This window comes from Manihot esculenta, chromosome 11 (assembly GCF_001659605.2).
Source record: "Manihot esculenta cultivar AM560-2 chromosome 11, M.esculenta_v8, whole genome shotgun sequence".
Taxonomy (NCBI): domain Eukaryota; kingdom Viridiplantae; phylum Streptophyta; class Magnoliopsida; order Malpighiales; family Euphorbiaceae; genus Manihot; species Manihot esculenta.
In genome coordinates, this window is record NC_035171.2 from 22,062,143 (window position 1) to 22,080,622 (window position 18,480).

Here is an 18,480-nt window from a genome sequence, read left to right on the forward strand (position 1 = left end):
TATTGAAATTGATGATTCAACACAACAATTAAATGATCCAACTGGGGATGTTATTGAAATTGATGATGGTGAAGAAAATGATGAAGATGAAACTATCATAGCAACAGAAACGGACGATGATGATAATGATGATGATAATAATGACTTAGATGTAGATAGTGAATAAAAGGTATAAAATAATTGATATCTATTTTTACTTTCAGTTATTAAATATATTAACTATATGTGATTTGTTTAATGTTAATTTATACAGGATGAGAGGACGAGGACGTGGATCTTCATCACGGGGTCGAGGAGACCATGGCAGGGGTAGTGTCCACACAAATGAATCAGAAAATATCAATCAAGATTTGGTACAGCACACTGCTTTGATTCCTAGACCAGACCAGGGTGAGAGATCCACACAGGGTGCTGCATCATCCACTCCCGCTTCAGTGCACACATTTGCTACTGCCTCAGCTCCCATAGGTTTGCCACCTATTCCATCGATGGCTACATCTGCATCTGCATCTATATCTGCTTCTGGTAGTTGTGGACCTACAGGATACAGACCATATATTTCCTTAGTAAACTCAATGTGAGTAAAATTTATAAGTATTTTTAAATATGCTTTTAATTTCTATACTTATTTCAATATAATTATTTTGTCAATTATTCTTCTACAGCATGCAGCCTTCTGATCCGATTGCTAGGCGGATTACCTTGATCTTCAAGGAAAAGTTAGTAGCATATGGTTTTTATTGAAAAAATGTACCAGAAGAGGTTAAAGAATTCTATTGGCAAGAATTTAAGGTAATACAAATTTTACAGTACATGTGATTATTTTTACTGTGCATTATTTGTCACTAAATATGAGTAATTACAGAAATACTTCTTATGGGAGGAGGCAATAGAGCAGCTTATGAAGATAGCTTGGAGGAAGAAAGCTGCCGAGCGGTATCGTAGCCTTATATGTAGCGTAAGGAATGGGAAGGAGAAGAGGCTATCACTGACAAAAGGAGTAATGGATGCATGGCAATCCGCTTGGGGAGCAACTGAGTATAAAGAGAAATGCAAAAAATTCTTAAATAACAGAAAGAGTGAAACAGGTGGGCAAGGTGCTGGCCCATTAAGACATTGTGGAGGATCCATATCTCAGTATAGGCATCAACAACAGATGGTATGTACTATTCATTTTCACTTAAATTTTTTCAAATGCTTTAAATTTTATTCAATTTGTTGTGAATTTATATTGAAGCATGTTACTACTATTTATATTTTACTTGTAGCGCGAAAGACTAGGCAGAGATCCTCTACCTCATGAGTTATTTGAGGCTACTCATAAAAAGAAGGGTACCTCAGAGTTTGTTGATGCACGCTCAAAGGCCATTCATGTGAGAAATTAAATAAATTTATAGTAAAGTATTTGATTTGTATTTTATACTGTTATATCACATGGTATCTTTTTTTGAAGGACCGCTTTCTGACTTTGAAAGAGCAAGCATCATAGACAGATAATGACAGTAGTCAGGCATCCCGCATTGATGAGGCTCAGTTATACTTTGAGGCAGTAGGTAGAGAGAAAAAAAGAAGGGTGTATGGTCTTGGATCACAGGCTTCAGTTTTCTTCCCAAACAAGACTTCTGCTAGTACATCCTTCACATCAGCTCAGCAAAATCAGGATCTTCAAAATGAAGTGGCTGATCTCAGACGCAAGATACAGGAGCGTGAGGATAATGAACAAGTATTGCGTGAGGATAATGAACAAGTATTGCGTGAGCAAAATGTGCGGATTACCTCTGAGCTCTCACAGGTGAAAGATTTACTTATGCAGCTTGTGAGTCAAAGGCAAGGCAACCAGCCTTCAGCTCCCGGTGAGGGAACTTCTGAACAGCCTCCTGATCAAGCAGATGAAGCTAATGATGAGGACGAGGACGATGATGAGAATACTACACATTTATAGTTTCTTTTTTCCTTACACATATGTACTAGGATAATAAATAATTTGTTAATTTTTTTAGTTTAAAATTGCACAACTTGATACTTGGATATATGTTTGATTTTATTTATATAATATATGATATTGGATTTGAGTGCATTCATAATAGGTATGACATTTGGTTTTTACATTTTGTTATTGAGATGAGTTGTAATAGGTGAGTGTATTTACAGGTTAAATTGTCTGATTAGATTATATAATTCATACTATTTTATTGTAATTTTATAAATAGTAACGGATTAAGTTGTTACTGATCTGTTAAAAATAATAACGGATTAGTAACGGAAAAATCTGTTATTACCTTTTCACAATTAGTAACAGATTTCTGTAACAGAAAATTCCGTTACTAAAAAAATCCGTTACTAAAACCAACGAAAAGGAAACCACATTTAGTAACGGATTTTCCGTTACAAATCCGTTACTCATTTAGTAACGGATTAGAAAATCCGTTACTCATTTAGTAACGGATTAGAAAATCCGTTACTCATTTAGTAACGGATTAGAAAATCCGTTACTAATGCATTAGCAACGAGGTTTGCTGTAATGGAAACCACATATTAATCGTATCATCTAAAAATTAATTATAAAAGCACAAACAAAATAAAATCATGATGAAAATAATTAATATTTATAAATTAAAATATTATGTTAAAAATTTTTAAAATAAGGAGTTGTATAAAAATAATAAATAAATTATTCTAAATAAAATTTAATTTAACACATTAAAAATAAGTTATACTAATATAAACTATTTTTTATGGCTCTTTTAAATATATAAAAAAATAATTATATGATTGCTTTATTATTCTATTCTTTTTCTATAAAAATTAATATTAATATCATAAAATTTATTAATTTTGATTGTTATCCAATATATATGTATAAAATGAAATTTCACTTTTTTATCTAATAATTATCATTTTGTAAATTTAAATTTTTTATTTTACAATTATGTTATAAGTATTAGTTTAATATTTTAATATTTTTAAATAAATATGGAGATTATATTATCATATAACTGAGTTATATTATGAATTTATCATATGATAATCAATGTTTTAACTTAAAATTTTTATTTACTACAGAATTTATTTTAAAAATCTTATCTCAAAATATCTATTTTAATATTTACATATATTCTCAAATTAAAATATTTATTATCAACTTTAAATTAATTAAGATAATAAAAATTAGTATTCACTTTAAAATTTTAATATAATGGTTAATATCTAATAATATAAATAACAACTTATTATCTCATAACATAATATTCCTAAATTTATTAATTTGTTTATAATTATCAATATATGCATATAATTAATTTTTAGAAAATATTAAAATAGTTAACATTTAAAATTAAGTTAATTGTTAAAATTATAATCTATAACTTTTATGACTTATTTTTTTTATAATTTTGGGTTAATTTTTTTAATTATATTTCAAAATTTATAAATATTTAAATGTGTTATTTTGATAATTCTACATTAAATTTTTTATTTTTTAATATATATATATCACATAATTTAAATATTTATTTAATTAATTTAAATAAATTGAGGTAATAAAAATAATTGTCCACTTTAAAATTTAGATATAATTATACAAAATTAAACCAACAGCTTATTATATAATACTTTTATATAATAAAAAATATTAATCTTTTATAATTACATAAGGAAGTTTTTAGATATTAAAATTGTTAGATTTTTTTATATATAATAGTTTATTCTTCATTAATATAATTAATTTGATTATTATTTTATAATTTTAACCTTATAAATTTAACTATATTATAATTTATTATTATATAATTTCTTATATCAAAATTTGAATTTTCTTATAAGGAATTTATATCTTAAAATTTACGTACTTATTCATTAATTTTAAATTAATTTCGAAAATAAAAATTTTTTTACTTTAAATTTTAAATATAATTGTTATAATTAAAAGATCAATACAATATTTAATAATTTTATATTATTAAAACTATTTTTATATTATTTTTCATAATTAATTAATATTTAATTAAAATTTTCAGTGTAATTATTAATTATTAGAAGAACTATCGATTACCGAATAATTTAATATTAATAAAATTATTGTTTTATATTATTTTTCATAATTATCTATTTAAATGTATTATTTTAATAATATTTATCTCAAAATTTTTGATATTTTTTAAAATTTTAATTTTAAATTAATTTAAATAATAAATTCATTAATTGTTAAAAACTATAAGAGTATACTTAAAATTCCAATTATTCTCTCCTCTTATCACTTTTATATAGTATAGATAGATTATACATTATTATTCTCATGAGTTTTATTATTATTATTATTATTAAATTTTATTCATTGAGTTTTTAAAAAATAAAACTCATAATGTTATTAAATTAATCAAATAATAGTATAAACTTATTTATTAACTATGATGTATAATTTTTTAAATAAATTAAAAAAACCTTTTAAATTAAATACACTATTAAATTATTTATATTAATTAAAATAATAATTTAAATTTATCTAAACGTATAATGATATATTTTAAATTTTCTTTTTCATATTCAATTCATGCCATTCATTAATTTTAAATTTAATACTATAAAATATATTTATAATATATTTCTCAATTGTAATATAATTATATTACAAAACAAACTTCTATCTTTATTTATTTGCTTTAAATTTTTTAATATTAAATTTATTTAAGTACTTCTTTTTTTTAAACTTTATTTTATTAATACTTTTAATATCCATTAATTAAATTTCAGCTTATTATTTTAATTTATATTTTAAAATATGAATTTATTATTTTAATATTTATCTAATATTTCAACATATTATTTTGATAATCCTTATTTTAAAATTAATCTAATTGTATTTTCAATTTATTTAGGAATTTCTTTTAGATTTTCTTAGTAAACCTCAAAAATAATTTAAATCTTAAAATTATTATCTAACATATATCTTTATTTAAATAATTTAATCTTATTATATTTTTATATATTCTTTAAAAAAATTTTCACTAATTATAAAATTAATTTAAATAATAAAATTATCATTTATTTTAAAAATTAAATTTTAAGTATTAATATTATCAACTTCAAAATAATTAAAGATTATAGTAAATAAATAAAAAATTTAAAGACATTATCTATAATCTTAATATTCTCCGCTCTTCCAACTTTTATATATATAAATATGGATATATGAATAATTATTATATTAAAAAATATTACTTAACTAATATAATTTTCTTTTACAATAAAATAAAATGCGTACTTTCATTAAATCATAAATCGATAAATTTTTTAAATTATGTTTCAATGAAATTTAATTAATTACATATAATGATTGGTTTAACTTAAATTAATTTAGAAAATAAATATTACTTAATAATAAAAATTGAATTTAAAAAATTATTAATATAATCAATCCAAAATTTAACTTTTAATTTTTTTAATTGTTGACCAATCAAAATAAAGATAAATATGTTATTATCATATTCAACTAAAAATAGTTTAAAAAATCTCATTATTCCCTCTCTTTTCATTGTAATGCATATTTATAATTTCATTCCATAATAAAGTATTAAAATTATAATATTATATATAAATAAATAAATATAGAATTAACTCAATCAATTTTTAATTTATTATTTGTATATAATAAACTTGTTGAATCAAAGTGTTCTAATCCTTATTTTGATACTAATAAACCATTAGTGTGCTACTAATTATCTTTAAAAGTGTTTGTGTGAACTTATAGGCCCCTAATTTAAATAAATGGAATTGCTTTATTTTCAAGAATGAAAAGTGTTAAGATTGAAAGCATACTATAAGAAAGGGATCAAAACATAATTTTTAGTTTATGCATTGTGAATTTTAATTAATTAATTGGGTTGGTTCAAGTTCATTATTTCGAATTCTAAAACTTATAAATAATTTCAATTTTTTTAAAAAATTATTTTTGGGTACCAAAATGAAATTTGATATATGAAGCCTTTTTGAAGATACTTTTCTATCAAATAACATATTAAAAAATATACGCTACAACAATTCAAATAGAATAAAAATTGAAAGTTTGTAACTTGGGTTTTTGCTCCATAACTCTTTGAAGGACCAAAATGAAAATTTTCAAATAGAGTGCTTTTGAAATTATTTTTTATCAAACTAAAAGATCTTAAAATATAGGTTACAAGGATTCAAATAGATTGAAAATCAGAATTTTATAGTCTAAATTATGATTTCTCAAAAATTTAATGAAATATTTTTATAACTCTAAAGTCAATATTATGCTGCCGAAAATAGAGAAGTAGAGGCAAAACTTCCAACGTTCGACTGCCAAATATTGGACTTTAGGCTGTCAAATGTCTATTTTCAAGAAGTTGTGTTTCACCTCTAAAGGTTCGGCTGCTGAATTTTAACCTTAGGCCGTCAAATCTAAGTTTTTCTGAGCATGAAATAACAAATATTTCAGTATACAAATGGCTCTATTTACATTTAATATATTCCCAACAGTCATATTTATGTAAGAACTATAAATATAATGTATTTCTTATCTGAACAAAGTTACAACAATCATCTAAGCACACATTTATTGATATTCAAGCTTTTCACACTCTTTCTCTCTCTAAACCTTGAGTTATAGCATTAATTTCTTAAAAGCTAGTTTCGAGTTGTAATTGATTTATCTTTTGAGATTGAGTGAAGGTTGTCGAGTGAATTTATTGTATTGAGTGTAATTTTGAGCAAAGGATTGCTCTTATGAGAAAAAGAGGATTGTAATGAGCAAGGGTTTTACTCTAGAATTGTAAGGGGTTTTAATCTTCACCCAAAGAAGATTTAATAGTGGAGTTGAACTCTCAATAAGAGCTTTAAAGAGATGACATAGGCTTGAGATAGATGAATCTCTATAAATCCTTGTGTTCATTATCACTCTTCCTTCTTTATTCCTTTTCAACTTATATTTTTAGCCTTTAATTTTTATAAACCCAATTCACCCCCCTTTTGGGTTGCTTCAAGGGACAACAAGTGGTATAAGAGCAAGTCTCCTTTTCTAGAAAATTTAATCATCTTGGAGTAAAGATCAAATGGCAACCCTCAATGCTCAAGAAGGCCAATCGGTGTTGAGACCATCCTTCTTTGATGGAAATGACTTTCTATATTGAAAAAATAGAATGTACTATTTTCTCAAATCGAAAGGAGTTGATTTGTGGGATATTGTAAAGAATAATCCTTTCTTCCTAACAAAAGTGGTAGAGGAAAAGCAAGAGTAAAAACCAAAGAGTCAATGGAGTAAACTAAAGAAGAGAAGAGTAGCCCTTAATGACAAATCCATTCAAATTTTGTCCTGTGCTCTTAGTAGAAGTGAGTACAATAAAGTATGCATGAAGTCTACCACCAAGGAGATTTGAGATATTTTGGTTGTCACTCATGAAGGTACCAATCAAGTCAAATAAAATGAGATGGAATCCCTCATCTATCAATATGAGTTATTCAAAATGAAATTCAATGAAACTATTAGCCAAATGTATGATAGGTTCATTGAGATTATTGGAGGGATGAAATCTCTTGGGAAGACATTAACAAATGAGGAATTGGTGAAGAAAATTTTTAGATGTCTACCTAAGGAATGGCTACCAAAGGTGACCTCTTTAAAGGATGCTAAAGACTTAAATAAGGTACAATTGGATGAACTTTTGAGGAATCTCATTAATTATGAGATGACTTTAAAGAGAGAGAAAGTGGAGGAACCTAGCAAAGTGAAAAAGAATATTGCTCTAAAAGTATCCTCCAAAGACACTAGTGAGGAAGAAGAATAGCTAAATGAAGAAGAATTAGCCTCGGTGACTAGAAGGATAAGAAAGTTGCTCTTTCAAAATAAAAGTTCATCCCAAAAAAGAGTTTTAGAAAGGAGAAAGGTGAATCAAGCAAGAAGAAAGTGGTTATTTGTTATGAGTGCAATAAACCAGGTCACTACAAAGTAGATTGTCCCAAGTTGAAGAAGCCTACTAAAAATTTCAAGAAGAAGGTTTTCAAAGCAATATGGGATGAGTTAAATGATACCAAAGAGGAGAATATTGGCAATGAAGCCGCCACCATGTGCTTTATGGCTTTAGAGGAAAGCTTCAATGAGATAACTACACTTGATGATATTACAATATGTGATGATGTTGTTGAATTTTCATATGATGAACTTGTTAGTGCTTTAAAAATGATGAATGATGAACTTGAAAAGAGTCATAAGAAAAATAAAGTTTTGAAAAGTGAGTTAGTTAGCTTAAAAAGGAAAAGTGAGAACTAACCTAGGAATTTTTACTCTCAAATGATCATTTACAAAAATCCTTAAATGAGCTCTCATTAGAAAATAAATATTTGAAAAATAAAATTCTTGAGTTGAAAATTTCTCTTTCAAAACTTTCCAAAGGTAAAGACAAACTTGATAAAATATTATACTCTCAAAAGTCTCCTAACATCAAATATGGCATTGGCTATGAAATCAACTCAAGTAAATCCTTCTAAAACTATTTTTGTTAAAGCTATTAACTTAAATAAACCTAAGGTTTCTAGCCCTAATGGAAATGTACCTAAAGCTTCTAGTAGTAATGTACCTAAAAATAATGCACATATACACTAATCCACTAATCACAATATTTATATAAGACATACACCTAGGCAATTTACATGTAAAAGAAATCATTATTATAAAGTACATATTTCTAGTTCACATAATCATCACACTCATCATACCTCTTACTCACATGCTTATCATGGACAAAGGAGAAATGGTTACATGAGAATATAAGCACATTCATTCACCTATGGACTTAGAACAAGAAGGTTCAATGGTCATTGTCACTATTGTGGCAAGTTTAGTCACACCAACTGTAAGTGTACTATTAGAAAAGTACATGTTGGATATGAAAGTATTTGAAAATCAAAAAATGAAATAATAACTCCCAATGATCCAAGTACATTTGGGTACCTAAAGTTATTTGAATCTCTTTTTGTAGGTATGCTTAAAATCATTGAAGTTTGAAAGCAAATGATATTTAGATAGTGGATGTTCAAGGCACATGATTGAAAATTCAAGTCAATTTATCTCTCTTAAAAAGAAGGATGGTAGTGGACAAGTAACCTTTGGAGATAATAGAAAAGGTAAAATTGTGGGAATAGGTAAGGTTGGTAAAGAAAACTTTCCTATTCTTGATAAAGTTATCTTAGTTAATAGTTTAAAGCATAATTTATTAAGTGTAAGTCAATTATGTGATAAAGTAGCAGAGTCATCTTTGAACCAAAATCATACTTTGCCTCTAGAATGTCGAATAACAAAATATTGTTTGTTGGTAAAAGAGTTGAAAATATTTATGTTATTGATTTATAAGTATGTCTAATTAAGATATGAAGTGTTTTGTGTCCATAAGTGATAGTGCTTGGGTTTGGCATAAGAGGCTCTCTCATGCTAGCATGGATCTTCTAAAAAATTTGAGTAAGGATGAGCTAGTTAATAGACTTCCAAAGATTAAATTTGAAATGGACAAAGTGTGTGATGTTTGTCAAATGGATAAGCAAGTTAAAAGCTCTTTTAAATCTATTAATAAAGTAATTACCTCTAAACCCCTACAATTTTTTCACATGGATTTGTTTGGTCCAACTAGAGTATCTAGTCTTGGTAGTATGCATTATAGTTTTGTCATAGTAGATGACTATTCTAAGTACACTTGGATTGTATTACTTGCTCATAAGGATGATTATTTTGATGCTTTTAAAAGTTCTACAAAGAAAGTTGAAAATAAAAAAGGTTTTTAAATTTCTTCAATAAGGAGTGATCATGGTAGAGAATTTGAAAATGAAAAGTTTGAAGTTTTTTGTAACAAGTTAGGAATCACTCATAATGTTTCATCTCCTAAAACTCCCCAATAAAATGGTGTTGTTGAAAGAAAATGTATAACTCTTTTAGATATGGGGAGGATTATGTTAAGAGAATATAACCTACCTACCTATTTTTGGGCAGAAGCCATTAATACAGCTTGTTATATTTCAAATCGAGTTTTAATTAGAACTCTTTTAAATAAAACCCCTTATGAGTTTTGGAATAGAAGAAAACCTAGAGTTAGTTATTTTAGAGTTTTTGGTTATAAATGTTTTATCTTAAACAACAAGGATAATTTGGGTAAATTCGACTCTAAAACCGATGAAAGTATCTTCTTAGGATACTCTACATCTAGTAAATTATATAGAGTTTTCAATAAGAAAATCTTGATAGTTAAAGAGGCAATGCATTTTGTTTTTTATGAATATAATCCTTTTGCTCCTAGAAAGGAAATGGTTTGTAATGATGATCTTATAGGTAACATTGATAAGTTGATCTTTGAAAATCCTTAATCTCATGGAGATCAAAGTCAACCCAAAGAGGATACTATAGAGGCAAAAAAAGATAAGAGTGAACTCCAAGAGCAATAAATGCAATCTACACAAAGTCAAAGAGTCCAACATGACTTGCTAAAGGAGTGGACCTACAAGAAGGATCATTCCAAGGACCAAATAATTAATAATGTATCATAAGGGATAACAATTAGATCATCTATTAGACATGTATATAATAACATTGCTTTCATATCTCATATAGAACCTAAGTCTATAGACAAAGCCAAGGAGTCCAACATGACTTGATAAAGGAGTGGACCTACTAGAAGGATCATTCTGAGGACCAAATAATTGGTAATGTATTATAAGGAAAAACAACTAGATCCTCTATTAGACATATATATAATAACATTGCTTTCATATCTCATATAGAACCTAAATCCATAGATGAGGCTATTAGTTATGAGAGTTGGGTTCTTGCTATGCAAGAAGAACTCAATCAATTTGAAAGGAACAAGGTTTAGTCCTTAGTTCCTAGACCTAAACATCACCCTACAATGAGCATCAAATGGGTGTTTAGAAATAACCTTGATGAAGATGGCAATATCACTGGGAACAAAACTAGGTTGGTAGCTAAAGGCTATAACCAAGAGGAGGGTATAGACTATGATAGATGTTTGTCCCCGTAGCTAGACTAGAAGCCATTAGAATCTTGCTTGCATATGCATCTTACATGAATTTTAAGTTTTTCCAAGTGGATGTGAAAAGTGCTTTTTTAAATGGTTTTATTGAGGAGAAGGTTTATGTTGAGCAACCTCCCGTTTTTGAAAATCATGACTTTTCAAATCATATTTTTAAATTGTAAAAAATTTTATATAGTTTAAAACAAGTTCCAAGAGCTTGGTATGAAAGATTAAGTAATTTTCTTTTGCAAAATGATTTTTCAAAAAGTAATGTAGATATAATCCTTTTTGAAAAAAATCATGAAAATGATATCCTTGTAGTGTAAATATATGTTGATGATATTATATTTGGTGCTACTAATGTGTGTTTGTGTGAAGAGTTTTCAAAAGTAATGAAAAGTGAGTTTAAGGTGAGTATGATGAGAGAACTTAAATTCTTCCTTGGACTTTAAATCAAACAAGCTAAGGATGATATCTTTATCAACCAAGCTAAATACACAAAGGAGCTAATCAAAAGATTTGGGATGGAGAATAGCAAGCCTAGTAGAACTCTAATGAGCACAAACACCAAGCTTGATAAGGATGAAAAGAGTAAACAGGCTGGTGAAAAGCTCTATAGAGATATAATCGGAAGCTTTTTATATCTTACTGTATCTAGACCGGATATCATACTTTTCATATACTTATGTGCACGTTTTCAATCATGTCCTAAAGAGTCACATTTGCATACCATTTGCATGGCGTTAAACACATTCTTAAGTATTTGAATAATACATTGCATTTGTAGTTATGGTACCTTAAAAGTGTATCTTCTATTTTGTATTCCTATTCGGATGTCGACTTTGCCAGTAGTATCCTTGATAGGAAAAGTACCTTAGATACTTGCCAATTTCTAGGACAATCTTTTATTTCTTGATGTAATAAGAAATAAAATTCGGTTGCACTTTCAACTGCTGAAGTTGAATATGTGGCAATGAGTCTTTGTTGCAGTTAAATCCTTTGGATTGAGCAACAATTGAGAGATTTTGAAGTGTCTCTTAATTAAATTCTTATTAAATGTGATAATACAAGTACAATCAATTTGACTAAAAACCACATTCAATATTCTAGAACTAAGTATATTGATATTAGACATCATTTCATTCGTGATCATGTGTTAAATGGTGATATTATTCTTTACTTTTCGGATAAAAAGAATCAACTAGCTGATATTTTTACTAAACTTTTAAATGAAGAAATATTTAACTTCATTAAAAGAGAATTGAGAAAGTTAGATGGTGTTATTTGTTCAGTATGTGCTTTTTTTTGTGTTCTTAATACCTTTATTTATTGTACCTTATTTGAGAGTATGTTAAATGTGTTTAATATCTTTTTTATTGTTATAAAATGCAAGTTTATCATGGTTTATATACTTTAGTGAATAGTAGTGTGAATAGAGCTGTAACTTAGTAAATTTTTTATTTTAAGAGTTTTGGTTAGTTTTGAAAGTGTTTTTAGTCTTTTATCAAATTTAAGCATTATATATAAAAATGGTTATCAAATTATTTTTCTCCAAAATGTGAGTTTATTATGATTTTTTATTTATTGTGAATAGTATTTTAAAATTGCAACATTTCATTTTAAGGTTTTGATACAATTTTACTATACTTAAAGTTTTTTTTCAAAATTATTTAATCTATTTTATATATATGAAGTTTTTGAAAATATATTTGGAATGAAACTCTTTGTTAAAATACATATTTGCTGAATATCGAAACTTTATGAATGCAGTGAATAATATTTTAAAAATTGACAATTTTACTTCAAATATTTTGATTTATTTTTATAAATATCTTGTATTATTTTCAAATTTATATTAATTATCTCAAATGATTTTAAAGTTAGTCTTATTTAAAAAAATAAATAAGTACTTTTAAATTTGAGAAAAGTGAACGATTTTGAAATTTTTAAAATGTTGATTCTGCATAAAAATTTCTAGTTTCGGAGGCACTTTCGGGAGCACACTGAAATATGCAAGAAAATTTAGTTTTTCACATTTTTTGACATTTACCTTTGAATATTTTATATTTTTATCATTTTCTCCTTATTTTTAGATATATTTATGATTTTTCTTTTATATTTGGATAATTTTTTGATTTTATCATTTGATTAAAATTTTTTTTATTAATATACATTTTCTTACTTCTCCTTTATACATTTATGGTACTTTTAGTTTTTTATAGTGTCAAAAGGGGAGATATATACATATTGGTTTATGATATTTTTATTGAGCCATAATTGATTTTTTTTTTTTTTTGAAAAGGAAATACTTTAAGGGGGAATAATTTTCTAAAATCTACATACTACACTTGTGATTATTATCTTATCATTTACCGATTGTTTGTCATCATAAAAAAGGGGAGATTGTTGGACCTAAGTGTTCTAATCCTTATTTTGATACTAATAAATAATTAGTGTGCTACTAATTATTTTTAGAAGTGTTTGTGTGAGTTTATAGGCCCCTAATTTAAATAAATAGAATTGTTTCATTTTTAAGAATAAAAAGTACCAAGATTAGAAGTATAGTACAAGAAAGGAATCAAAATGTAATTTTTAATTTATACATTGTGAATTTCAATTAATTAATTGTGTTGACTCAAGTTTTTTTTTTTTTTAATTCTAAAACTTATAAATATGGCCAAGTTTTAAGAAATTATTTTTGGAGATCAAAATGAAATTTGATATATGGAGCCTTTTTGAAGATACTTTTCTAGCGATAAGAGATTTTAAATTATAGGTTACAACAATTCAAATAGAATAAAAATTAGATGTTTATAACTTAGGTTTTGCTCCATAACTCTTTAAGGGATCAAAATGAAATTTTCTAAAAGGATTGCTTTTGAAATTATTTTTTTATCAAAATAAAAGATCTTAAAGTATAGGTTACAATGATTCAAACGGATTGAAAATCGGGAGTTTTATAATCTAAGTTATGATTTTTCAAATATTTTTGTGCCTCTAAAGTCAATACTAGACCTCCAAAAATAGAGAAGTAGAGGCAAAACTTTCAATGCTTGGCCACCGAACATTGGGACTTTAGGTTGCTGAAAGTCTGTTTTCAAAAAGTTGTGTTTTTACTTCCAATGATTCGACCGTCGAACTTTAACCTTAGACCGCCAAACTTGAGTTTTTCTGAGTATAAAATATTTCAGTATACAAACAGGTTTATTTGCATTTAATGCATCTCCAATGCCCATATTTATGTTAGAACTATAAATATAATGTGTTTTTATCTGAATAAAGTTACAACAACCATCTAAACACACATTTATTGGGATTCAAACTTTTCACACTCTTTTTCTTTCTAAACCTTTAGCCATGACATTAATTTCTTAAAAGTTAGTTTTGAGCTATAATTGGTTTGTCTTTTGAGGTTGAATGAAGATTTTGAGTTTATTTATTGCATTGAGTTTGATTTTCAGCAAATGATTGCTCTTATGAAAAAAAGAGAATTGTAATGAGCAACGATTTTACTCTAAAAATGTAAAGGGTTTTAATCTTTACTAAAAAAAAATTTGATAATGGAGTTGAACTCTTAAAAAGGGTCTTGAGGAGAGAACGTAAGCTTGTGATAGTTGAATATTTATAAATTCTTGTGTTTATTATCACTCTTCCTTCCTTATTTCTTTTTAACGTGTGTTTTTAGCCTTTAAATTTTATAAACCCAAATCACCTCTCTAGGATTGTTTTAAGAGACAACAAAACTAATTTATAACAATAAATTTTAGAAAAATATAAATCACAAAAAATTCACTAAAAAAATAACCAATGAAAATATAATCTCATATATTAGGATGATTTTAAAAAATATATATTTTTCTTAATTTTGTCGGAATATATAACTTTTTACTTATTATTCAAACTATTTTTGATAGTAAAAGCTATTTTTTTCGTATGCATTGTTCAGAGTGGTACAATAACAAAACTAATATATACAAAGATAAAAATAGACTTAATCTGATCATAAAATATGATTAATATAATCTAATCTAATCTATAGATTATAAAAATTACAATTGATAAATCTTTTCATATTTTTAAGATTAAATTAAAATATTAAATAATAGTAAATTTATTTTTAAATTTTTTATTTTATTAATATTTTTAATTCTCACTAATTAAATTTAATTTCATATTTTTCATTTCTACCTAAAAATATGAATTTATTATTTTAATAATTATCTAATATTTTAATATGTTATTTTAATAATTTTAATTTTAAAATAAATATAATTTTATTTTTATTAATTTAAGTACTTCTTTTAAATTTTTTAGCACACTCTAAAATTAATTTAAATAATAAAATCATAATCTAATTACATCCTTATTTAAAAAAATTTAATATAACTATATTTTTATCTATATCTTTTAAATTTTCTACACTAACTATAAAATTAATTTAAATAATAAAGTATTATTTATTTTAAATAATAAAATTATCAACTAAAAAAATTAAAAACTATTATAAATAAATAAATAAAAATTAAGCGTATTATAAAAAATTTTAATATTTTTCGCTTTCCACATCTATATATAATATAGATATTAATTTAAAGTTTGTTTAAATTTAAAAGTGGATAATAATTTTATAATTGAATTTAAATTTTAAAGTATATAATAATTTAAAAAAATAATTTTGATAATATGAAATTATGAGAGGCTAAGAATTATATTTTAAATTTAAAATTAAATATTAAATAATACTAAAAAAGTAATATAAAACTGTTAGATATAATGTTGTCCTTTTATTTTTTTACAATTACATCTAAATTTTAAAGTTAGTAAAAAAATATTTTTTTTTGAATTATACATAAGTATCAAAAAGTCAAATCTTGAAATAAGATTATTAAAATAAATTTTTATTTTGATAAATTAAATAATTAGATAACAGTGTTAATTTAAAAATAATAATAAAATTTCTACATTTAAAAAAGAAAAACTTATTAATTTTGAAAATATAATAAAAAATTCATTTTATTTTTCAATTAATTTTAATAAATTTAAATAAAATTTATAAACGTGAGGATCATATCTAATCATTGGTAAAGATAAATTACAATATCATTTAAGTTATTAAAATATAATAATAAAATATTAAATGATTTAATAATAAATTTAAATTTTAACATTTTTACTATTTTTTTGCCCGAATATATATATATATATATATATATAATTAACGTACATATTGAATAAAACTAATATATATAAAAGTGGGAAAGAGACGTTAATTAGATAATTATAAAAAATATATATAAGGACAATAAATTTATTTTTATTTTTAATTAATTAGATAATTATATTTGAGTTTTATTTAAAATAAAATTATTAAAAACTTAGTATTTTACAAAATTATTAACAACTTATGTTAACATTATAATCTAATATAACATTAAAAAAAACTAATTAAAATAAAAAATTTGTATTTGAAATATTTTAAAATTTTGTATTTTCAGATCTTATTAAAAAATTTGTTATAATATTTAATTTTGTCGCTAAATATTTTTTTTATATATAATTGTGTTATAACATTTTTAAAAAAATATATATACTCGATAATTTTATTATATAATAAGTATTATTACATAAATAAAAGTTTTGTACTTTACTATAAAATTTATAATACTTCATTTATAATAATAAATTGGCTGAAGTAATATACCTTATAATTTTATATCATGATAATCTTTTTAACTAATTATGATTAGATATAGTCATAATAATTTGGTACTATAACGATAAAACACCAAATTAATTTAATTGTTCTATAAACAATTAAATTTTAATATCAATAATTTTATGTAAAATAAAATTATTATTTTAATAGGATAAAGTTAATTAGTAATACATGATTTATTGTACTTATAAAATAGATTATGATTATACTATAAAAATAATAATATTTTACTGTATTAAAAAATAATTGTAAGTAAAGTAATTAATAATAAAAATTTTGTCAATGACTAAATTTAAAATCAATAAATTTATGCAAAATAAAATATAAATTATTAATTTAAAATTTGTATTACATTAAAGTAAAATTACTCATTGATACACTATATATTCCTTCCGTACTATCTAAGAAGGACGTAGACCGTTTACACGATCAATATCACATCTCTTGAGAGATCTTTCGCGTCTTTACTCCATCTCTGAGCGTTCGAGTAGATGACCATATCCCTGCGGAGGATACCATCATGGTGTATGAAGAACAGTTGAAGGCGGATCTTCAGTTTTCCATGGACTCATTTTTTACTGAGATCCTTCTATTCCACAAGCTTTTAGTCACCCAGCTGCACCCCAACAGCTGGAGGATCTTGGTAGCATTCCAGTTTGTTTGTTTAAATAATAATATTGAGCCAAGTGTTGCACTGTTCTCCCAGCTATACTAGCTAGGTACCCGAAGAAATGAAGAATTTTAGTACTTTAGTGGGAAAAAACGTCATAAGCTTTTCAATCGGATCCCCCACCGGGTGTCCGGGAGTTTCGATCCCCTTCGAACGAGTTGGAGTTGGAACATATGGGTGGAGCTGAGAAAGGATGGAGTCCAACCACGGAGGAGTGAGGAAGAGGCTTTAAACTTCCTCTGGACGATGGCCATGTCCCAGAAAATAAACATCACTAAGGCGGTGAGGAACACCGTTTTATCATGGCAGAGCCATCTCCAAGCGAGCCAAGCACGGGGTCCTCACCCGCCCAACCTTCCTAGCCTTGGGTAAAGCACCTCCCTAGCTAGCGAGCAATGTATTTTTCTTTTCGACTTCTTGTGTGCTTCAAACTGCCTCACTTACTCACTTTTTGCTCTATGCAGATATGGTCAGATCAAGGAACAAGTTCATCAAGGTGACTTGTGTTGCCCGCAAGGGCAAAACTGTCGCCGGAGCATATAGTCCACCTCTCAAAAGGACTTGCCAGGCAAAGGGGATAATCATGCTTCCTCCTCCACCCCCTCCACCTGCTCCCGAGAAAACAGCCCCCTCTCAGCCCTAGTCTTCTTCTTGGGATACCCCTGCTGCAATCCTCAGAGCTAGTAGCCATTTGAACAGGTGACCAATTGAGTAATCGGGGGTGGGTATCACAGATATGCATCTTCCCGTCAAAAGGTTGGTGATTTTTTCAAATAAGGATAAAAGTGCAAAAAGCTGAAAAGAAAAGAAAAGTATTGCAAATAAAGGGAAAGTCACTCCAAGAGCTATAAAAGCCTAACTAAATAGAATTTGTGCATGAATAAGAAAATATGTCTCTTGATGAAAGCAACCCTCAATCATGGTAGATAAAAGGAAACGAGGAAAGAGGGAAGTAACCTTGGTGCATGCGTACTTCACTACAATGCTTCAAATTAGGGGTCTAGGGTAAGAGTTTAAGTGGAAATAAGGATCAAATAGTAAAAAAAAACTTGTTTAACTAAGTT

At 25.8% G+C, this 18,480-nt stretch overlaps 1 protein-coding gene across 1 annotated transcript; it reads left to right on the forward strand.

The window, feature by feature from the left end:
- Positions 1-254: 254 nt before the first annotated feature.
- Positions 255-1,942, forward strand: LOC122725025. Its single transcript, XM_043961439.1, has 5 exons — positions 255-577; positions 666-723; positions 866-1,159; positions 1,269-1,373; positions 1,490-1,942. Exons 1-5 carry the CDS (start codon positions 255-257, stop codon positions 1,940-1,942), a joined length of 1,233 nt encoding a protein of 410 aa, XP_043817374.1.
- Positions 1,943-18,480: the final 16,538 nt, after the last annotated feature.